This window comes from Hyla sarda, chromosome 3 (genome assembly GCF_029499605.1).
Source record: "Hyla sarda isolate aHylSar1 chromosome 3, aHylSar1.hap1, whole genome shotgun sequence".
Taxonomy (NCBI): domain Eukaryota; kingdom Metazoa; phylum Chordata; class Amphibia; order Anura; family Hylidae; genus Hyla; species Hyla sarda.
Genome location: NC_079191.1, coordinates 216799602 through 216824520, shown reverse-complemented (window position 1 = coordinate 216824520; position 24919 = coordinate 216799602). Strand labels below are relative to the sequence as shown.

General features: G+C 40.1%; 1 protein-coding gene across 3 annotated transcripts in view; it reads left to right on the top strand.

Moving 5' to 3' along the window:
- RNGTT (RNA guanylyltransferase and 5'-phosphatase) overlaps positions 1-24919 on the top strand; it is a 502134-nt gene that overhangs the window by 393721 nt on the left and 83494 nt on the right. For all 3 annotated transcript variants that reach the window (XM_056566087.1, XM_056566088.1, XM_056566086.1), the window contains one exon: positions 930-1030. In XM_056566087.1, the coding sequence (XP_056422062.1) occupies positions 930-1030 (101 nt within the window). The remainder of the gene's footprint in view (positions 1-929; positions 1031-24919) is intronic.

Below are 24919 nucleotides of genomic sequence, written 5' to 3'. Positions count from 1 at the left end.
AAGGGAGGGTGCCAGAATTACTAGTTTTTTAATCATTGTCGGACTTTGCTCTTAAGCATACAGTACATGTAGAGTGTATGCAGACAGCAGAATCTACACATTGTTCTTGATGATGTCTAGATATGATGTTTGCGATGACTAGGAATCATGCAACATTAGAGACATACATTACACATTCACACACTGGAGCAAGCATTGCACCATTACCTCAAATGCAGGAAAAAAATGCCCTCATCCATTTCTTGTCATTTCGAAAGATAAGGCTAGCCATCTAAAGATTTAACACCAGCCCTTCACAATAAACCATCTTTTTAAAGTATTGTTTTTTTTTTATAATCTGTGGAAATTGACTCTGTAATAAGTACTGTTTCTTTCTAAAAAGACCATTGTCTATTGATTGGCGTCTTTGAGTGCACAACGTCAAAATAAACCAGTATTCAGTGTGAAATGCTAGGACAGCAAATAGTGTATTTTATCTTTTATCAAACTTCTGAACACCTGGTTTGTTTTGCAATATAAGCATTGTTCACACTGCAAACTGGAAGGGCCAACCACCCCATTTCACATCTGTGTAATTGGTTCCTTTTCTCCCAGCACTTTTATGTGCTTTTACCCACCTTCTAAATAATCTTGTTTTTCAACCTCATGCCATTTGTTGTAGTACTAGAAATTCAATTCCCACTCCTGATGTTGATCACTTTAATTGCAGTATTTGTATCTTGCTTTCAGAATATTTTACATGTTTCTTCTTTATTTCCTCTATAATTTAGTAAGAGCTTTAAAACTGAGCTTTTTCATACTTGCCTAGGCTCCTGCAATGTGGAAGTGGAAGCTTTTAGCGCTGCTATTGTCATTGTCCTACACATAGACAACTGTCTCTTCTATTGAAATACCACTTTTTAATAGTACTCTTTTTATTCCTGCTCCAGAAATACAAAGGTGGTCGTTGTGATGACATTTTAAAATGGAAGCCACCTAACATGAATTCCGTGGACTTTCGGTTGAAGATAACAAAAGTTGGAGGAGAAGGGTGAGTCTAAATTTCTCATGTTAAAACCTATGTTTAGCAAATGTACTAGCAGAACATTTTAGTTTGTCCTTCATAAACATAAATAGAAACTTTTTTTCCTTGAGTATAATTCTCATTTTATAATACACTATAATAACATAAGAATTGGGCCCAACTTCTTAGTTATTAAATTTAGGGGTTTCATTAATTTCCATTGTCACTGGTGTGTATAAAGTGCAGTCTGCCATTACTGACATTTTTGAAAGAATGGGTCATTCTAAAGAGAATTAATTTACGAAAAACCCTAGGGCACGAAGCCAAGGGCACTAAATCCCCTTCTTAGACCTACCCTATAAAACTTAGCTTTTATTGTATATTAATATTAACATAATTATATTAATATTCATATATTAATATATATAGTGACCAATATAAATGTTAAAAAGTAGTGTTGTCACTGTCACAAAGTAGTGTTGTCATCTTATTGCTTTCATAGATTGGGATATTTTCCCTACAATGTACATCAATTATACCATATGAGTACGCAGTACTCAATATGGTTTATTAGCACAGTGGTAACAACCTTTAAAACCAGAACTTTGCCCCCCTCATTCTAAAGAGGTCAGTGAATTCCTGTGTGTTACTGTAATGCCATTGCTTCCAGCGTGGTACTGTAATGCCATAGCTGCAAGTTACAAATCACACTTCTCTGTCTGACAGTCTGGTGGATGTGTCTGGGTATACACTTGTATGTTTCCAACAATCGCAAGGTCCTTCTCCGTTCCAGGGGGACTGTACTCCAGCCTTAAAAGCAAGGTCTGCTAAGACATGGTTGGGTGTGAAAGAAAAGAACCAGAATGGATATGTCAAGCCAGACCCTCTCATCCAACTGTAGTGCCTGACCTTACAAGTGCTCTTATGGATTAATGGGACTCAAAAATCTTGTAGAAAGCCTTAGTTAGCAGTGATTATAGACCCAACTCTTCTTAAAGAGGATTCTGCAAGGTTTACACACCTGAATTTGGGAACTGCAGCCATTTTCTCTGCAGATCCTCTATAACTCTAGCAGATTGGACAAGGACTATTGTTTGGCAGCCATTTTTAGGATGTTCACAGTTGGCCCTAAACAACTCCTATGTTGTCTTCCCTGTGTGCTTAGGGTCATTGTCATGTTAGAAGGTGAATATTTGGTTTTCATTAAGAATTATTTCTGTGCTTTGCTTCATTTAACTTTTGCTTAACCCTGACCAGTCTCTCTCTGCTCCAGCAGCTAAAAAATACCCCCACACCAGAAAGCTGCTGCTACCACCATTCCTCACTGTAGGGATGGTAGTGGGCAGGAGATGAGCAGTGCCATTTTTTCTCTCGACATGTCACTTAAAATTGAGGCAAAAAAGTTAAATATTTGTTTCATAAGACCAGAGGAACTTGTTGGTCACAGTCGGAGAGTGCGTTTTGACAAACTCCATGCAAGCTTTCATTGGTCTTTTACAGAGGAGATGATAATGTCTGGCCTCTCTGCAGTAAAGATCAGATTGTGGAGTGCTGCAGTGATGTGGTTAGAACATTTGCATACAGGTTTTTTGAAGCTCAGCCAAGGAGACCCAATTACTTAGTTTGGTGCGGCGCCCAGCCTAGGAAGATTCTGGGTTGTTCTAAACTTCCATTTAAAGGGGTACTCCTGTGGAAAACTTTTTTTTTTAATCAACTGATGCCAGAAGGTTAAACAGATTTGTAAATTACTTCTATTAAAAATTTGTAATCCTTCCAGTACTTATCAGTGGCTGTATACTACAGCGGAAATTCTTTACGGTCACGACCACAGTGCTCTGTGCTGACCCCTCTGTCTATGTCAGGAACTGTCCAGAGCAGGAGAAAATCACCATAGCAAACATATGCTGCTCTGGACAGTTCCTAAAATGGACAGAGGTGTCAGCAGGGATCACTGGGGTCGTGACAGTAAAGAATTTCAAAAATAAATGAACTTCCTCTGTACTATACAGCAGCTTATAAGTACTGAAAGGATTAAGAAGTTATAACAGAAGTAATTTACAGATCATTTTAACTTTCTGGCTCCAGTTGATTTAAAAAAATAAAAATAAATAAATAAAATAACAGTTTTCCACCAGACTGCCCCTTTAAGAATTATGGAGTCCACTGTGCTTTAGGGGACTTTCAGTGCAGCAGTAATTTTTTTGTTCCTTTCTCCAGATCTGTGCTCCACAAAATCATGTCTCTAAGCTCTACATGCAGTTATTTCCACTTCATGGCTTGGTTTTTTATCTGATATGCATTGCCAGATGTGATGCTTTATATAGACGGGGTTGTTTCCTTCCAAATCATGTTATATCAACAGAATTTACCACAGTTGATCAAGAGAAACTAGAGGCATCAAGCTAAATTTTAGGTTTCATAGCAAAGGTTCTGAATACTTATGTCCATGGAAAATTCTACCTTTTTACTTTTAGTAAATCTGCAAAAAGTTCTGAAAATTATATTTTCACATTCTCATAATGAGGTATTCAGTGCATTACGATGAGCCCCATCCCCCCCCCCTTTTTTTTTTTTTTTTTTTTTTTTTTTTTTTTTTAGCACAATTCCACATCATAACAATATGGGGAAAAAGTGAAAGGGTGTGAAAACATTTTGAATGCATTTTGTGTGTGTATGTAATGTAATTGTGGCTTCAGGCTACAACATTTAAACATACAATGATCTTTCATTTGGCACTTTAACTTAGAACCCCATTCAACAACATACAGTTCGCCAGTCTGGGGCACCTGTGATTGGATGGGTGCCAAGTGGCATGTCTGTGTAGTACAGTAGTACGTGTTCTGTACTGCTCTTTACAGTACCCTTTTTTCGAAGGTTTTCAGACGTTATATTTCTTATGTTCTGCAGTAGTGTATAATACACCTTGCTGTTTCTAAGGAAACTACTCTAAAGTTAGTGAGATCTCTACATGTCAGTCACCAATTACCGTTATAGAAGAAACTTCCTACAAAGGTGACCACACATGGACAGCTTCTGCAGTAAGGTATCAACAGCACATGTAGCACCACTCGGCTCTAATTTGCAGCAAATTCAGACATCAGAATGTAATGTTTTTGTTACAAGATTATTGGGAAGTTTCAGTTACAGTCATGGCCGTGAATGTTAGTACCCCTGAATTTTTTCTAAAAAATGAAGTATTTCTCACGGAAATGGATTGCAGTAACACATGTCTTGCTATACACATGTTAAAGGGGTACTCCCGTGGAAAACTTTATTTATTTATTTATTTATTTTTAAATCAACTGATACCAGAAAGTTAAACAGATTTGTAAATCACTTCTATTAAAAAATCTTAATCCTTCCGGTACTTTTTAGGGGCTGTATACTAAAGAGAAATCCAAAAAAGAAATGCATTTCCTCTGATGTCATGACCACAGTCATGACTCTCTGCTGACCTCTGCTGTCTATTTTAGGAACTGTCCAGAGCAGCATATGTTTGCTATGGGGATTTCCTCCTGCTCTGGACAGTTCCTAAAATGGACAGCAGAGGTCAGCAGAGAGCACTGTGGTCATGACATCAGAGGAAATGCATTTCTTTTTTGGATTTCTCTTTAGTATACAGCCCCTAAAAAGTACTGGAAGGATTAAGATTTTTTAATAGAAGTGATTTACAAATCTGTTTAACTTTCTGGCACCAGTTGATTAAAAAAAAAAAAAAAAAGGTTTCCACGGGAGTACCCCTTTAATTCCCTTTGTGTATATTGGAACATGTGATGCTCCTTTAAACTCACCTGGGGCAAGTAACAGGTGGGAGCAATGTAAAAACCACATCTGAAAGCAGATAAAAAGGAGAGAAGTTCACTTAGTCTTTGCATTGTGTGTCTGTGTGTGCCACAGTAAGCATGGACACCAGAAAGAGGAGAAGAGAACTGGCTGAGGACTTGAGAACCAAAATTGTGGAAAAATATCTACAATCTCAAGGTTACAAGTCCATCTCCAGAGATCTAGATTTGCCTTTGTGCACAGTGCCCAACATTATCAAGAAGTTTGCAACCCATGGCACTGTAGCTAATATCCCTGGGCGTGGGCGGAAGAGAAAAATTGATGAAAGGAGTCAACGCAGGATAGCCCGGATAGTGGATAAGCAGCCCCAAACAAGTTCCAAATATATTCAAGCTGCCCTGCAGGCTCAGGGAGCTTCAGTGTCAGCGCAAACAATCCGTCAACATTTAAATGAAATGAAATGCTATGGCAGGAGACCCAGGAGGACCCCACTTCTGACACAGAGACATAAAAAAGCAAGACTGTTTTTTGCCAAAATGTACTTGAGTAAGCCAAAATCCTTCTGGGAAAATGTCTTGTGGACAGATGAGACCAAGATAGAGCTTTCTGGTAAAGCACATCATTCTACTGTTTGCTGAAAATGGAATGAGGCCTACAAATAAAAGAATACAGTACCTACAGTGAAATATGGTGGAGGCTCAATGATGTTTTGGGGTTGTTTTGCTGCCTCTGGCACTGGGTGCCTTGAATGTGTGAAAGGCATCATGAAATCAGAGAATCACCAATGTATTTTGGGTCACACTGTACAGCCCAGTGTCAGAAAGCTGGGTTTGTGTCTGAGATCTTGGGTCTTCCAGCAGGACAATGACCCCAAACATAACGAGTCCAGATCTAAATCCCATTGAACACCTGTGGAGAGATCTTAAAATTGCTGTTGGGAAAAAGCGCCCTTCCAATAAGAGAGACCTGGAGCAGTTTGCAAAGGAAGAGTGGTCCAACATTCCGGCTGAGAGGTGAAAGAAGCTTATTGATGGTTATAGGAAGTGACTGATTTCAGTTATTTTTTCCAAAGGGTGTGCAACCAAATATTAAGTTAAATGGGCACTGTCACAACATTTGATATGTTGTAAAGCATGAAAAACCAATGGGTTTTGCAATTGCTTTCATTAGAAAATTTTCAGTATTTCTTACCGAAAAAGCCAGTCAAACAACTGCCCCCCCCCCCCTGCCTGGTTGGAGACATACTAGTCCTGCTGTGTCCATGCATCATCACCTATGTCATGGACACACTTCCTTGATTGACAGCTGTGAGCGCAGGGCTCACAGCTGGAGGAAAAATCCTCCCACTGTCAGCTTGTGTCCCGCTACTGTCAGTGAGGACAAGCTGGGAGTTGTAGTTTTGCCAATGCTAGGGGAGATGTGAGCAGACAGCATACTGAGGGAGAAAGTGGAGACCTGCAGAGTGAGGCCACGCCCCCTCCCTTTTGAGAGGAATTCAGACTAGTGAGCTAAATTAAAAGTGTAATAAATAAATAAAGGTGCTAGACACAAAAAAAATTTGATGTACATGGTCAGGTTTTGGTACTGAGTGATATATTAAAAAAAAAAAAATTGTTGTATCTGACGGGTACGCTTTAAGGGTGGCATTAATTTTGTCCAGCCCATTTTTGGAGTTTGGTGTGATGTGGTTATGTCCAATTTTCTTTTTTTCCTCCCTTTTTGGTTTAGTTCCAATACACACAAAGGGAATAAACATGTGTATAGCAAAACATGTTACTGCAATCCTTTTCTGTGAGAAATACTTAATTTTCTTGAAAATTTTCAGGGGTGCCAACATTTACGGCCATGACTGTATTACAAAGAATGTTATTTACAGCTAATATATTAATGATTAGGAAAAAAATTTGTGATAATGTATTATTTGTGACAGCACAAGTTTATATGTGCTGACCCTAGACTGCATAATAAAGGCCTATCATGGGGAGTAATAGTTTTTCAATAGTTTTATAGTTGCATATGTGTGTGTGTGTATATATATATATATATAACTCTTCTCACTTCTCTCACTCTCCCTTCTCCGTCGTTATCTTCGTACGTCAGTCCTGCAGATCAGTGCTTCTGGAGTTGGGGCAGGAATGTGAAATTGCTTAGCCAAACATTGGTTGCTATGATGTCCTTTTTAACCACTTGGGGACGCAGGTTGTACAGGTATGCCCTGCATCCCGAGTCTTTAAGGACCCTGAGTGTACAGGTACGGGCGGGACCGGGCCGGGCGGGGATCGGACCTGGGATGCCTGTTGAAAAATCCCCCATGTCAGTAATCGCCGCAAATCGCCGATCTGAATTGACTGCGGCTATTCCGGGTCATTCCGGGTCTCCGATAACCTGGAAAATGAGGGGAATTGGGGCTGTCCAAGACAGGGATGGGAGTGAGGTGGCAGGGGTGCCACCCCTCCTATCCCTGCTATTGGTCGGTCAGAAGCAACCAACCAATAGCAGATCAGGTGCGGGGGGGGTTAAAGTTGGGTTCCCCAGCTCTGCCCACCCACGGTAGTCTGGGCAGAGCGGGGGAACTCTGCTGGGACCGGCGCCAGAGGTCCCTTACTGGCAGCGATCCTCCTCTGTGCGGTGGCGGGTGGCGATCCTCTGCGTGCGGCAGCGATCCTGCTATTGCCAGATGAGTTGTTGCCTAGCAACATCTGGAGGGCCAAAGATTACAGTGGTCTCTAAGCTGTAGCCCTCCAGATATTGCAAAGCTGCAACTCCCAGCATGCTCAGACAGGTGTTTGCTGTCTGGGCATGCTGGGATTTGTAGTTTTGCAACATCTGGAGGGCCACAGTTTGGAGATCACTCTGCGGTGGTCTCTAAACCGTGGCCCTCTAAATCTTTCAAAACTACAACTCCCCGCATGCACGAACAGCAAACTGCTGTCTCGACATGCTGGGAGTTGTAGTTGCATGCCTCCAGCTGCTGCATAACTACATCCCCCAGCATGCCCTTTGGTGTTCAGTACATGTTTGGCGTTTGTAGTTTTGCAACAGCTGGAGGCACACTGGTTGGAAAATACGGACTTAGGTAACAGAACCTAACTAAAGGTTTTCCAACCTTTGTGCCTCCAGCTGTTGCAAAAGTATAACTCCCAGCATGCACGGTCTGTCAGTACATGCTGGGTTTTGCAACAGCTAGAGGTTTGCATGTACAGGGTACATTCACATGGGTGGGGGTTTACAGAGAGTTTCCTGCTTCAAGTTTGAGCTGCTGCAAAATCCTAGCAGGAAACTCACCGTAAACCGTCACCAGTGCGAATGTACCCTAAAAACACTAAACTACACTAACACAAAATAGAGTAAAACACTACATATACACACACCCTTACACAGTGCCCCACCCCTAATAAAAATGAAAAACCTCTCATATGGCAGTGTTCGCAAAATGGAGCCTCTTGCTGTTGCAAAACAACAACTCCCAGCATTGCCGGACAGCCACTGACTGTCCAGGCATGCTGGGAGTTTAGCAACAGCTGGAGGCACCATGTTTTGGATTTACTGGTGTAGAATATTTTTGGTAGCGGAGGCAATTGTAATGCTTGCATCCGAGTCCACCCCTATGAAAATCCCTAATTTAGGCCTCAAATGTGCATGGCGCTCTCTCACTTTGGAGCCCTGTCATATTTCAAGGAAACAGTTTAGGGCCACATATGGGGTATTATTGTACTCGGGAGCAATTGCGTTACAAATTTTGGTGGTTTTTTACCCTTTATGAAAAGGTAAAGTTGGGGTCTACACCATCCTGTCAGTGTCAAAAAATAAAAATGCTTACACTAACATTCTGGTGCTGCCCCATACTTTACATTTTCCCAAGAGGTAAAAGGAAAAAAAGACCACCAAATTTTTTAACGCAATTTCTCCTGAGTATGGAAATACCCCATATGTGGATGTAAAATGCTCTGCGGGCGCGCAACATGGCTCAGGAGTAAAAGCGCATCATGTACATTTGAGGGCTAAATTGGTGATTTGCACAGGGGTGGCTGATTTTACAGCGGTTCAGACTTAAAGCCCAAAAAAATAAATACCCACGTATAACCCCATTTTGGAAATGACACCCCTCACGGAACGTAACAAGGGGTATAGTGAGCCTTAACCCCTTAAGGACCCTTGACACCCTGGTACTGGCCGTGCGGGGATCGGACCGGGATGCCTGCTGAAATCATTCAGCAGGCTACCCGGTCCACCCCCCCTCCCCCCCCCCCCCCCCATGTCGGCGATCTCGGCAAATCGCAAGTGAATTCTCACTTGCGATTTGCGCGATTCCGCGTCATTACGGGTCTATGGTGACCCGGAATATAAGGGGGATCGCGGTTGTCTAAGACACCTACGATCCCCCTGAAGGGATAGGAGTGAGGTGGCAGGGGTGCCACCCCTCCTATCACAGCTGGAGGCACACTGGTTGGAAAATACTGAGTTAGGTAACAGAACCTAACTGAAGGTTTTCCAACCAGTATGCCTCCAGCTGTTGCAAAAGTACAACTCCCAGCATGCACGGCCTGTCAGTTCATGCTGGGAGTTGTAGTTTTGAAGCAGCTGGAGGTGTAGTTTCCAAAATGGGGTCACATGTGGGGGGGTCCACTGTTCTGACACCACAGGGGGCTTTGTAAACGCACATGGCCCCTGACTTCCATTCCAAACAATTTTTTTTCCCAAAAGCTCAATGGCGCTCCTCCTCTTCTGAGCATTGTAGTGCGCCAGCAGAGCACTTGACGTCCACACATGGGGTATTTCCATACTCAGAAGAGATGGGGTTACAAATTTTGGGGGGCATTTCGTCCTATTACCCCTTGTAAAAATTTAAAATTTGAGAGAAAATTCCTAAATGTGACTTGCCCCCCCAAAACCATTTCAGCAAAATTTGCTTTCCAAAATCCAAATGCGACTCCTTCTCTTCTGAGCATTGTTGTTCGCCCGCAAAGCATTTTACGTCCTAACAAGGGGTATTTCCATACTCATAAGAGATGGGGTTACAAATTTTGGGGGGCATTTGGTCTTATTATCCCTTGCAAAAAAAAAAAATTTGAGGGAAAACTAGCATTTTACTGAAATTTTTTTTTATTATTTACACATCAAACTTTAACGAAAAGTCGTCAAATACCTGTGGGGTGTTAAGGCTCACTGGACCCCTTGTTACGTGCCTTGAGGGGTGTAGTTTCCAAAATAGTATGCCATGTGGTTTTTTTTTTGCTGTCCTGGGACCATAGGGGGTTCCTAAATGTGACATGCCCCCCAAAAACCATTTCAGAAAAACTGACTCTCCAAAATCCCACTGTCTCCCCTTCCCTTCTGAGCTCTCTATTGCACCCGCCGAACACTTGACATACACATATGAGGTATTTTCTTACTCGAGAGAAATTGGGTTACACATTTTAGGAAGATAACTGGGTCTACAAGAACATGCGAGTGTAAAAAATTAAGATTTTAAATTTTCTCCTTCAATTTGCTGCTATTCCTGTGAAACACCTAAAGGGTAACCAAACCTTTTCAATGTCATTTTGAATACTTTGAGGGGTGCAGTTTTTATAATGGGGTCATTTATGGGATATTTCTAATATGAAAGCCCTTCAAATTCACTTCAAAACAGAACTGGTCCCTGAAAAATTTCGATTTTGAAAATTTTGTGGAAAATTGCTCCTATACCTTGAAGCCCTCTGATGTCTTCCAAACCTAAAAACATGTCAACTTTATGATGCAAATATAAAGTAGACATATTGTATATGTGAATCAATATATAATTTATTTTGAATATTCATTTTCCTTATAAGCAGAGAGCTTCAAAGTAAAAAAAAAAATCTAAATTTTTTCATCAAATTTTGAAATTTTTCACCAAGAAGTTATGCAAGTATCGACAAAATTTTACCTCTAACATGAAGTAGAATATGTCACGAAAAAACTGTCTTGGAATCAGAATGAAAGGTAAAAGCATCCCAGAGTTATTAATGTTTAAAGTGACAGTGGTCAGATGTGCAAAAAATGGCCGGGTCCTACAGTGAAAATTGGCTGGGTCCTTAAAGGAAAACTGTCACATATTTTCTCCCGCACTATCCACAAAACGAACCCTGCCTTGGTCTGATTCGTGCTGCCGTTCGCCCGCAATTGTAGTTTTAATCTCTGTGTATATCCTGCTGTAACTGGCAAAGGCGGTGCTTCAGTGGGCTAACGGACATTGACGTCAGCACCGCTCATGAATATTCATCCCTCCTGTTCTCCCTCTCTTCACCGCACCTAACCAGAGGGAGGGATGAATATTCATGAGCGGTGCTGACGTCAGTGTCCGTTAGCCCGCAGAAGCACCAGTTACAGCAGGATATACACAGAGATTAAAACTACAATTGCGGGCGAACGGCGGCGTGGATCAGACCAAGGTAGGGCTCGTTTTAATCAGCGTCTCCCGCACTATCCACCAATGCCTGTGGATAGTGCGGGAGAAAAAATGTTACAGTTTTCCTTTAAGGGGTTAAATCTATACTACTGTAGCTACGGTGGTGCTTCTGTGGGCGCGAACAAAGGTTTTCTCGCTGCTACATGCCATGCTGCTTTTTGTTGTTTGCTTGGTTTTACAGTTTGCTTAGTTATCTTACAGAGATTCATCTTGAACAATTAAGTAGACAGGTTTGGCTTCCCTAGTTCCATCTTAGTCATTCACAATGATGGATGTACTGCACATTTTAAGTGAGTGTATCCACATTCCTTTACCGAGTTTGATTTTGCACTTTGTTTGTTTTTATAGGCATGCATGATGCCACTAATTTGTTATCACTGTTTATCTCTTTGAGAATTGTGGCATAGGTTTTTTATTAAATCTCCTAAGGTCTTTCAGAATGTATCAGCTATTGAGTTGCATTTAGAATTGTACAGGGCATTGTGGCTTGTACTTAGTGTTACAGTTCTCTTTCACCATATAGCGGCTATTTGTATTTTTAACTTAAAAATCTGCAATATACTGTCTGTAAAATGCTGGATGGCCACCCCTGAAGGCACTGTAGTTGTAGGCATTTATACAGCCTCCATCTGATTGCCACATATTAAAAGGAGCTTGTGAATATCTTAATATAATATTATATGTCTACAGGTAAGAGGTCAACTCTTGGGCCTTTTCAGAGTGAATTGCTAGATCTATGATATGGTATGGGGCCCTTTAATTCTATTTCTATTGTAGTGTGACCAAGCTGGCACTACATTTCAACATTCTAATGGTCTTTAATAGGAATTTTTTGAGATATAATTTATGGGTTTAAAAACTTTTGCTTTGTTTTATTTTCTTTTTTTCCTTTTTTTACCTGTAGCAGCTATACTGTGAAATAAGATGACTATACTATGCATTTTTTGATGATACACAGCTCCTGATAAGGTTTTATCTGCAGGCTAGTAACCTCTAGTGCAGGAGCTATGCACTGCACACTGACAGCAATTCATATGTACCTCACTTGCCTTCATGCTTTAGACTTTTTTTAGATTTATCAGATAAAACAAATACATTCTGTGAGAGCAGTGAAGTGTGACAGTAGATAAGAGAGAAAAGATGTTTCCCAGCTAAAATTAATTCAGGCAATCAATATTCCTAGAAGAAACTACTCCATCCACACACAATGATGTTTATGTAAGGGAAATTTAATGAAGTGTTTTCTCATGGCTACCCTGAACCTTCTGAAATTGAATGCGGTGCTTTCTCAGGTAATGTGCTACTGCTGAATTCTGTATATACTTTAAAAGATGTTCCACAGGTATCCATTATACCAAAAATCATAAGCTTCATTCTTATAGAAGTAAAATATTACTAAAAACTTTGGGAGTTAATGCCTTATCCAAAAGAGTTTGCTATCTAAAGGAATCAATGTGCATTTTTTAAAGGGGTTATCCAGGAATAAACTTTTTTTTATATATCAACTGGCTCCAGAAAGTTAAACAGATTTGTAAATTACTTCTATTAAAAAATCTTAATCCTTTCAGTACTTATGAGCTTCTGAAGTTAAGGTTGTTCTTTTCTGTCTAAGTGCTCACTGATGACACGTGTCTCGGGAAACGCCCAGTTTGGAAGCAAATCCCCATAGCAAACCTCTTCTACTTCAGAACTTCAGAAGCTCATAAGTACTGAAAGGATTAAGATTTTTTTAATAGAAGTAATTTAAAAATCTGTTTAACTTTCGGGAGCCAGTTGAGATATATAATAAAAAGTTTTTTTCCTGGAATACCCTTTTAAGCCTAATACTTTATATACTTTTCTTTAATGGCTCAGATGCATTTAAAGGGAACCTGTCATCAGCATCATCCTCACTAACTTAATGGTATAGGATTGCAGTGATGATGGTGCTGATGACAAAGGGTATAGGCAACCTTTGGCACTGCAGATGTTTGGAACTGCATCTCCCATGATGCTTTGGCAGCATTTTGGCTGTAAGAACATCATGGGGGATAATGTCCAAATAATCTGATATGCTGAAATGCTGTCTATGTCTGGTATAGGTGAATACATCTGGCAGTCTCGGTCCCATTACCATTTTTGTTTCCCTTTTATAGTAATCTTAAAATCTTGCAATTCCCATTTTTGCCACCTGGCCTAAAACTTAGCAGTTCTATACATTTATTTCCACTAATACCTTTCTTCTCTACACAAACAAGGATTATAGTGAAAGGTGACAACTGTAGATACACACAATAACTGTTGCTCAAAAAACAGCCCTCCTTCTAGAATGGCCTCTTAAAAAGGTCACAGAATGCCCAATAATATCAGCAATTTATCTAAATGGGACAGCTCCTGTCTTTTTTGTTGTTCATGGGTCCCAGCGTAAAGCATGTCATCTAAAAATAAATAAATATATAGATGTTTTAGTTTGTCTAACAAATCAGAGAATCAGATAAGCGATATTTATTGGTCGTAAATATTACTGTATATACTCGAGTATAAGCCGACCCGAATATAAGCCTAGGCCCCTAATTTCACCCCAAAAACCCAGGAAAAGTTATTGACTCGACTATAAGCCTAGGGTGGGAAATACATCATCCCCCCCTGTCTTCATCCAGACCCCCTGTCATCATCCCCCCCCTTTCATCATCCCCCCCCCCTTCATAATCACCGCCTGTCAATCCCTTCAGCCATCAGCTGTCCGGGCATGCTGGGAGTTGTAGTTTTGCAACATCTGTAGGTCCGCAGGTTGAAGACCACTGAGAAGGGATTGACAGGCGGAGAGTTCACTCGAGTATAAGCCGAGGGGGGTGTTTTCAGCACGAAAAATCGTGCTAAAAAACTCAGCTTATACTCGAGTATATACGGTAGGTGATGGGCGGTATCATACAGTCAGGGAGTGTGTATCGGGCACTCACACACCACAGTGTAAAATATTTTTACCCGCTGACTGTATAATCACGCCCATCATCTCCTATTTTTGACCAATGATAAAATTAAGTTCAAACAGTTCATTCCCTGAACAAATTCTGAACCCTCATATGTGAAGATCTGGAGGACATATCAAGAAACTGTAAAAAGTTGTGTGATTAGGGCATCCAATATACCCTATACAACCTAAGGGGATATACAAACAAACACAATATTACTGTCCTTTAGTTTGGTTCAGTGTAAGATATATGATTTTATAAACAAAAAAATAATAAAGAAAAGATATTGAGAATGAAATTTAAAAAAAAAATGTGGTAATGATAGTATCATTAACAATACTTTTTTTTTTTTTTTTTGCAAAGTATATCTTGGTTCTTTATAGTGTTTTAAATAAAATATTCTGGTGAGCGGTTATGTAAATAGTATGTAGCTGCTGCATTGTATGTAGAATAGTATATGTATCAGAACACTTTGGCACTGCTTTAAAAAATTGTGTATGTTGAAACTTTTATAAAAAAAATAAAATAAATACAAATAGATATACAAAGCTAGCTGCAGGGCCCTAGCATCAAAATTCAGTACATTCATATTTAGTCTTTGGCTATATATCGTGGTTCACCTTATGGAATTTGATTAGTTTTAGATTAGTCCTTATGGAATTTGCACAGTCCAAGAAAGTGCTTAATTGATTTAACATAGATTGTTCTTGACAATCTAGATGACAGGCTTTTAAGCCTGCTGTAAGTAGAAACGAATAAAGAACAAATATATAATATGTATATAGTGCAGGTAATTGTATTCTCTTATTCTGCAAAAGTATGTCACATATGCAAGAGGTCACTTTTGTGAAGAAAGAAGGAAGATAGTGTCCTGTAGTTATGTCCTTTACATAGTGGGGAGATTGTTGGTAATTATTGGTACTGTGTAACATTCACTGTAACTGCTGCTCCATGCGGTCTTAGTAGGGCCTCTTGCTGTGTCATCTTGCCTTTTGTCATTGATAAAAAAATATATACTTGCGCGCATATGCATACTTTTATATTCAGGGTGATTCAAAAAGGATGGTTCAAAAGTAATATAGAGATACTTCCAGCACCAAGATGCGGTATAAAAACGGGTATATTTATTGATTCAAAGACAGGCTACAACACACGGATAACTCTGACGCGTTTCACGCTTTCGCGCTTAGTCATAGTCTATGTCTATGTCACACGTCAGAGTTATCCGTGTGTAGCCTGTCTTTGAATCAATAAATATACCCGTTTTTATACCGCATCTTGGTGCTGGAAGTATCTCTATATTCCGTGAGTGGAGGCGGGGCTGGTGGATCCGCGCACAGCTGCGGGCATACTGGGTGAGCGGTCAATCTCTTCTCCTTGTGTTCAAAAGTAATGGGCTGTATTGAAAGTAAGATCAGTGATAAATGGCCAGTGACTAAAAACACAAAAACATCTGTGTTGTAAGCCATACAGCTTACATTATCTTCAGGAGATGAAATCAAACAATAAACCGAAACGCTCTGCCTTTTGCATTGGAATAGGACAAGTTCACTGACAGGCTGGTGTTAGGCAGTAAGACTATATTTCACCTTAGTGGGAAGATCAGTCTTCACAATGTTAGGATTTGGCACTCAGAAAAACCATGTGCCCTTATTGAGTCTACAGTCTTTTTTTTTTTTTTTTTTTATGAGTATACTTTCACTGACCACTCCTACCTGACCATATTAAAGACATTGCTTATGCACAGAGAGACTACATTTTGCAGTTCTTCCTCTATCAGCAGGATGGTGCACCTCCAAATTTCCATTTGAATGTACTCCATCACCTGAATGAAACTGTACCAGAACGTTTGATTAACTGAGTCGGACACAATTCAGCAATGTTACGCTGGCCTCCACGTGCAACATCTTTCTGTGGGGCTTCATCAATAACATGGTCTAAACTACCTGAGATAACGCATCACTGCACCAGTGGAGACCATATCCAAGGATATGCTGGCATGTGTCTGGACAGAACTGGAATACTGCCTAGACATCTGCCGTTTCACCAACAAAAATCATTTTGAACATTTGTAGTGTGTAGAAAAAACCTGAATAGATATCGTGTCGGTTATAAATAATATTTGAATCACCCTGTATATATTTTTTTCCAGGCGCCCCTATTATTTACATGTTATCCTATCATTCTGCGGTGCTTTTTTCCTTCATTTATTTTTAATTAGTGCAGACCTTGGAATGATTGTATTTCTGCTTCTCTGTAAAAACAACAAAGATGTATATCTGTAATAATTCCCTTTTTAAATTATTCCCTATTTTATAAATAAAACCTAAATTTAATTCAAACACATCCCACAAATTTTGTGGGATCTATTCATGTAGTCCTACTTTTACTGGAAATTACCACCATCATCTTGTTTTATGTATGTGGTATACTACCTTTTGTCACGGGCAGTTTCTCTTGTCTGTGCCTTAAGCATTCCATGAAGATATTTTGTTGTGGAAGAACATTTTGGCTCCTGAAAATGGAAAACAATTTGCTTTCCTGCTTCAGGCTTTTATAAAGAAAACAATGATAAGGAATTTGTAAATGTTTCTTGTTATTTGGGGGGGTGAGCTTCACATGAAAGTAAATGCAAGGAAAGAAAGTGCACGATTTATGGAATATCTTGTATCTGTCATTTTACAACGTTTAATGAATTAATAATCAAAGGAAACATATATATATATATATATATATATATATATATATATATATATATATATGACTTTATAGTGTTAAATATAACCGGATGGCTACATTATGACCCGGTCTGACCATGGAGAAAGTGAGTTCTTGTTGGTATGAAAAACATACATTTATTTGACATCCTGGCAGACAGTACATAAAACAAGAAATCTTCATGTAAAGGCAGTCCTTAGCATAAGTAAATAATGTAGGAGGGTTATGTAGGCATGTCCATAGACCTTGTCTCACCAGCTGGGATTTCTTCCTTAGTACTTTATCCAGTGTGCTGGATCCATTTTGAAATGTCCTTTTAAGATTGCCGCCTTTGTTAGCTTCCTCTAAGGGTATGTTCACACTGAGTAAATCAAGAGTAATTCTCGGCGAAAAATTTACGGTCGTAAAAAAAAAAATTCGCGCAAAATTTGTGCGCAATTTGCGCAGAATTGCGCGCGTAAATGGGGGAGAAAGAAGTGAAGGGTTTTTTGGCAATTTCCGCGCAAATTCCGTGCAAAAACGATGTTGGGCGGAATTTTTTTTTACCATTGAATTCTATTGATTTCTGCTAGCGGATTCCGCTTGAATGAACATGCTCTTTCTTCAAGCGGAACGGAATTCAGAGTCGGAATTCCGCTAGCATAATTTCCGCAGTGTGAACAGGACAGCAGAAAAAACATTAAAGTCAATGGGCAGAGAATATGTGCATTAGTTTGGAGCAGAGAATTCAAGAGGAATTATTCGAGTAAATTCCTCTTGAATTACTCCGTGTGAACGGGGCCTAACTGTCATACTCCTTGTGCTGGAGGGCTGTCATCCATTCCTCCGTCTGTTTGTGCCATCCTGGCTTTCTCTGGAACAATTTATGCTCAAATGATGAGTGTGTCCATCATGATTGAAGTGTGGCCTTTATATATATATATATATATATATATATATATATATATATATGTGGGCATGTTTATCCTAACTGATCCTGTGTCTATAAAAGCATATATCTTCTCCTAGTGGGTTGGCTGTGTGTGTGTGTATATATTAGGGATCGACCGATTATTGGTATGACCGATAATCACGATTTTGGGTATTATCGGTATCGGCAATTACCTTGCCGATAATTCCCCGCCCCCACCGCACCGTGACCGCCCCCCGACCCACCGCACCGTGACCGCCCTCCCGACCCGCCGCACTGCGTCGCACCCCCCACCGCACCGCCCCGGGCCCCATTGCCTCCCCCATCCCCGGTTTTATAATTACCTGTTCCCGGGGCCCACGCTACTTCTTGCTCCTGCTGCGTCCTGCGTTACACTGTGCACAATGACGAGTGACGTGACGTGCGCGACGTGATGTCACCATCAGTGCGCACAATGACAGCTCAGGAGGACGCCACCGGAGCCAGATGTAGAGTGGACCCCGGGAACAGGTAATTATAAAACCGGGGATGGGGGAGGCAATGGGGCCGGGGCGGTGCGGCGGGTTGGGGGGGGGGGGGTTTTGCTGTGCGGCGGGTCGGGGGGGACAGTCACGGTGCGGCGGGTCGGGGGGGGGGGGCGGCCGCGGTGCGGTGGGGGTGGCGGTGATAGGTCTCAGGACCCCCGGACAGGCAGGGGGAGAGAAGCGGGTGGCGGCGGCGGCCTATGGCACCGCAAAAGCCACTGCAGTGCATTGATTTAAAGCGGCCGCTTTAAATCAATGATCTGCAGCGGTGTCGCAGGGGGATAAATAGCCGATAACTTATACCGGAATGTCGGTACAAGTTATCGGCTATCGGCCCTAACCTCCACCGATTATCGGTATCGGCCCTAAAAAACACATATCATTCGATCCCTAGTGTGTGTATATATATATTTATATATATATATATATATATGTAAAATCTCATGGGTGAATGCATTATGTCATAGCTGCATTGTTATCTGATTGGGTACTACTAACCTTACAAATATGGTACTTCTCTGAAGTCTCAACGTGACTATTCTCCTGCTGCATATATACTGGAATAATATATAGTGTATCATGTTGTCTAGCTATAGACATGATATCCTTTGACAACTGGTGAGCACGTGGCATATACTTAATAACCTTGGTTATTATGTGATATTGAAAAATGACATACATTTTATCATATAGTAACATTTTAGTATTTAAAGAATTGAATAATAAAATAGTCTCTATGTCATGAGTGCCTTAGCTATTATACATTGTATGCTAAGAATGGGTGTGCATGCACGGTTAATTCAAATTTAATTCTATAAATAGACTCCAAAAATCTGCATTTTTCTAAATTGTCAGGCTTTTCTCATTTTACATTGAACTGCTCAGAAGAGGCCAAAATCTGCAGCGTTATACTCAGGGTAGAGAAAGAGAGATTAAAGGCAAGTTACATTCTCTTGTTGTGGTTCTTAGTACTGGTCAAGAGAGGCAGTATGTAGGGAAAAAAAATTCAGAAGCAGCTCCCCTTTGTTTAACCCCTTAAGGACCAAGCCCATTTTCACCTTAAGGTCAAGGCCAATTTTCGTTTTTGCACTTTAATTTTTTCCTCTTCTCCTTCTAAAAAATCATACCACTTTCAATTTTGCACCTGCAGACCCATATAAGAGCTTGTTTTTTGCGCCACCAATTGTACTTTGTAATTACATAAATCATTTAATAACAAAATCTACCGCAAAACCCCAAAATATATATTTGTGAGGGGAAATTGGAAAAAAAAAACGCCATTTTGTAAATTTTGGTGGCTTCCTGCAACCTTATCTTTATTCTGTAGGTCCATACGGTTACAAGAATACCCAAATATGTAGGTTTATTATGCACAGGGTTATATGAGGGCTCATTTTTTGCACTGTGGTCTGTAGTTTTAATCGGTACCATTTTTGTGTTGATGGGACTTTTTGATCGTTTTATATTATTTTTATTGGTATATTGTGACCAGAAATGCACAATTTTGGACTTTGGTATATTTTACGTGTACGCCATCGACCGTGCGGCTTAGCTAACCTTATATTTTAATAGTTCGAACATTTACGCACGCGGCAGTACCATGATTAATATAATTATTTTTATTTTTTATTACACTATTTTATTTAAAACATGGGAAAAGGGGGGTGATTTAAACTTTTAATAGGGAAGGGGTTAATTCACTTTTAACTTTAAAATTATTTTTTTTTTTGCATATACTGATCAATGCTCAATGATCATAGCATTTATCAGTGTTCTCGGCGCTCTGCTGAGCGAACGAACAATGAAGAGGCAGGTGAGGACCCTCTCGTTGTCCAGTAAGCTAATCGGGACATCGTGATTATGTCGCGATAGTCCCGATCAGCTCCGCTGAAGTAGGGAACTTTCATTTTAGAAGCCGCAATCAAAGTTGATTGCCGCGTCTAAAGGGTTAGTGCAGGGCATTGGCCTGATCGGTGGTGCCCCGCATTAGCCATGGGTCCTGGATGCCCGTAGCAACCGGAACCCGCCTGGTTTAACCTGTTCTCCGCTGGTGAGAACGGTTTAAACCCTGTAAATGGGACCAGGGCATACATGTAAGCCCTTGGTCCTTAAGTACCAGAGCTCGAGGGGGTGCCTCCCCTTGGTCCTGGACTGGTTAAGGAAGCTGTTGATGTCAAAGTGGTTGAACCTCCACCAGTCAATAATTTATGACTATTAAGATCCTGGGCTTTACTTTGCCTTATGGTTTAACTAGCCCTAATATCCTAGCCACAGCATGTGTTTAACCCCTTTAGTTTTTCTGTTTTTGCACTTTCGTTTTTTCCTCCTTACCTTTTAAAAATCATAACCCTTTCAATTTTGCACCTAAAAATCCATATGATGGCTTATTTTTTGCGGCACCAATTCTAATTTGTAATGACATCAGTCATTTTACACAAAAATCTAAGGTGAAAATCTATGGCGAAACGTCTTTATTCTGTAGGTCCATACGATTAAAATGATACCCTACTTATATAGGGTGGATTTTGTCGTACTTTTGGAAAAAAATCATAACTGCATGCACGAAAATTAATGCATTTAACATTGTCCTTTTCTGACCCCCATAACTTTAAAATTTTTTACTCGTACAGGGTGATATGGGGCTCGTTTTTTGCGCCGTGATCTGAAATTTTAATCTGTACATTTTTGTTTTGATCGGACTTTTTGATCACTTTTTATTCCTTTTTTTATGGTATGAAAAGTGAGCAAAAACGCAATTTTGGAATTTGGAATATTTTTGCGCGTACGCCATTGACCCTGCGGTTAAATTTACGATATATTTTTATAGATCGGACATTTAGACACGTGGAGATACCATATATGATTATTTTTATTATATTTCTATATTTTTTATATGGAATTTGGGAAAAGGGGGGTGACTTAAACTTTTAATAAGGAAGGGGCTAATGTGTGTGTTTTTAAACTTTTTTTTACACTTTTTTTTTTTTTTTTAAACACTTTTAGTCCCCTTAAGGGGACTTTTAGGAGGAATCATTTGATTCCTCATACAGATCAATAGGATTACATACAATCCCATTGATCTGTGTGCTCTGCGCTCGATTGATAAAGCCTGGCAGGGCCAGGCTTTATCACTCAGAGCACGGGAGCCGCTGCAGCAGGAGAGGTAAGCCCTCAGGCTACCTCAGTATTGGATCACCCTCTTGCAATCGCGCTGCGGGGGGGGGGTGATCCACCCCATTGGACCACCAGGGACGGGTTACAGGCACCTTTAGACACCGCTGTCAACTTTGACAGTGGGGATCTAAAGGGTTAATAGCAGCCCGCGGCCATCGCCGCATATCGGCTACTAACACCGGCCCCCAGCTACAGTAATCAGCTGGGGGCCGGCCGGTATGACGCGGGCTCGAGCATAGACGTCCATGGTCGTTATCGGGTTAAAGGCAACAAGCATTGCATACATGCTTGGCCAGGGAAATGGTTCATTTTTGAAAATGACAACGGGGCAAAGCATAATAATGCTTACACATTTTTTTAACTCTAGGATTTTACCCCTTAACGACGCCGGACCTAAATGTATGTCCTGGTGAGCTGGTACTTAAAGGGGTTATCCAGGAAAAAACTTTTTTATATATATCAACTGGCTCCAGAAAGTTAAACAGATTTGTAAATTACTTCTATTAAAAAATCTTAATCCTTTAAGTACTTACGAGCTTCTGAAGTTAAGGTTGTTCTTTTCTGTCTAAGTGCTCTCTGATGACACGTGTCTCGGGAACCGCCCAGTTTAGAAGAAAATCCCCATAGCAAACCTCTTCTAAACTGGGCGGTTCCCGAGACAGGTGTCATCACACAGAAAAGACAGAAAAGAACAACCTTAACTTCAGAAGCTCGTAAGTACTGAAAGGATTAAGATTTTTTAATAGAAGTAATTTACAAATCTGTTTAACTTTCTGGAGCCAGTTGATATATATAAAAAAAAGTTTTTTCCTGGATAACCCCTTTAATGCACCAGGACATACATTTACGTCCTATACATAACCGCGAGCATCTAAGCGATCCTCGGGTCATGCGCGGCAGGTCCCGGCTGCTGATAGCAGCTAGGGACCCGCCGGTGATGATGGACATCCGCGATTGCGTGGATGTCCACCATTAACCCCTCCGATGGTGGGATCAATACGGATCACGGCATCTGCAGCATTTCGGTCACTAAAATGGATGATCGGATCGGCGGCAGCGATCCGATCCTCCAGAACGGCAGATGGAGGTCCCCACACCTGCCTCCGCTGCCTTCCATGTGTCTTCTGCTCTGGTCTGAGATCGAGCAGACCCAGAGCAGATGATGACCGATAATACTGATCAGTGCTATGTCGTATGCATAGCACTGAACAGTATTAGCAATTGAATGATTGCTATAAATAGGGACTATTAAAGTGTAAAAATAAATAGCTGCTTTTTTATAACATTTTATTTAAAAAAAAAACGTAATTTTTACCGTAAATTGTACGGCGTGAAAACGAAACCTTCCAAAATTTGCAAAATTGCGTTTTTCTTTTAAATTTCCCCACACAAATAGTATTTTTTTGGTTGCGCCATACATTTTATGGTAAAGTAAGTGATGGCATTACAATGGACAACTGGTCACGCAAAAAACAAGCCGTCAAACTAGTCTGTGGATGAAAATATAAATAAGTTATGATTTTTTGAAGACGAGGAGGAAAAAACTAAATGTCTGAATCCTTGAGGCCCAAATGGGCTGAGTCCTTAACGGGTTAAAAGCAAGTCAATATGGCTTTATTATATGGCAAAATGTCACTTTTGCTAAAATGGAAATTTCTCAGTTGGATTGGAAAAAAAAGTTTGTCAGATGTTATGGTTTTTGAGACAGAAACAGAATACTGTTTAAAGGTGTTTTCTAAGATCACAATATGGATGTCCTATCCTTATCCCCATATAGACGCAGGGATTTTTTAACATTTTTTGCTTGTTGTTTTTTCCGCCTTGCCTTCTCAGAGCCATAGCACTCTAAATTTTGCACTTACAGACCCATATGAGGGCTTGTTTTTTGCAATACCAATTGAACCTTGAACTGCTACTTTTACTACCAATTCTATGGTGAAACAAAAAACAACAAAATAAAAAACTTTTGTCGGGGCTTCTGTTTCTACGCAGTGCGCATTTGCACAAACAAGCACCATGTCCTCTGTTTTTTCCTCGCACTGTTCCATACGCCTGTACACTGTACATTTAGTGACTGTGCAGGCTAGCACAGTCTTGTGGACCCAACGGATTTCATATTTGTCTAAACTGAGGATAGACCATTAATACTATGATCCCGGGCAAACCCTTTAATCTCATTTGGACCAATTATGGTAAGAAATTGGTATTTACAATAATATTTTTTTATATATATTTTCTTGGATCTGGTGGAATATTCAGACATGTATTTAGCATTCAGGCATTCATAGGTGTTATGATCTATGAATTTGTGTATCTTGCCTTTCTATGATCAATATTAAAAGGCCTTTCTTTTCATGTTTTATGAAATCACTGTAGTAGTGGTACATCATTTGTCCATTCCTGGGAGATCCCCTTTTGAAAGATGACAGAATCTTCTGATGTGGCTTTTTTTTTATCCTTTTGAGGAGACTTCGTACTCTCAGTTGTTCAGTTCTTTAAAAGGAAGGTTTCTGAAAAAGCCCAGGTTAAACAAAGCCACATTGATTCTTTTTGATTCATTTTTTGGTATTTGTTTGTTAGTTTGGCTCATATTCTGAAGCTCAATTTTGTGACCTGTACTAACAAAGTCACAGAACAGATTTATGGAATATGTTAGTGAAACTAGCTCTGGATGAATTAAATCCAAAGATATAACATATAGAGAAGCAGCCGCCAGTTCTCCCACAGTCTCCAGCTATACAATTGGTTGGAATACCCTCTGCGCCGTAATTGCTGTCATTTTTAATACACCTCTCTTTTCTAAATACAGTACATCTAACAATTCATGCAGATCACTGACGCTTGTTAAGACTAATTAATTAATCAGTTCTATCCAGAAAAAAAGTGAGAATGCAAGAGGATAGGTCAATTTTATGGCACGCAACAAAGCTGTGTAAGCCAAGCTGTGCAAATAAATTGTTTTGAGTTAATGATTCTAACATGTTTTATCCTGTTCTTTAAAATATATTAACATCAAATTAGGTAAATTGGAAAATAAACTAAGATCACCCACATGTTTCAGATTTAGGCTAAGTTCACATTTGTGTTGAATCTCTGTTTAGGCTGCCCCATTGCATAATCTGTTTAAACAGCGGGAACTATGCTGAAAAAAAAAAAAAGCATATTTGCATATTGTTTTGTCCACTCATATCCTGCTAAATAAAGACACCAGACAGAAACCTGAATGACTCAATTGAAGTCAAAGTAATCCATTCGTGTCATTTTTGTAAAGAACCCTCCAGCTGTTTTTCTGCGGTGATGAAGAATTTACTTTCTTCTACATGAGGCCTGTGCATATATGGGCCCTTATTTGCGTCTGATGCCTGAGGTTTTTTATGTTAGGACTGTGTGCACTTTAGGCCTGATTTGTACTGAGACAGAGGGCTG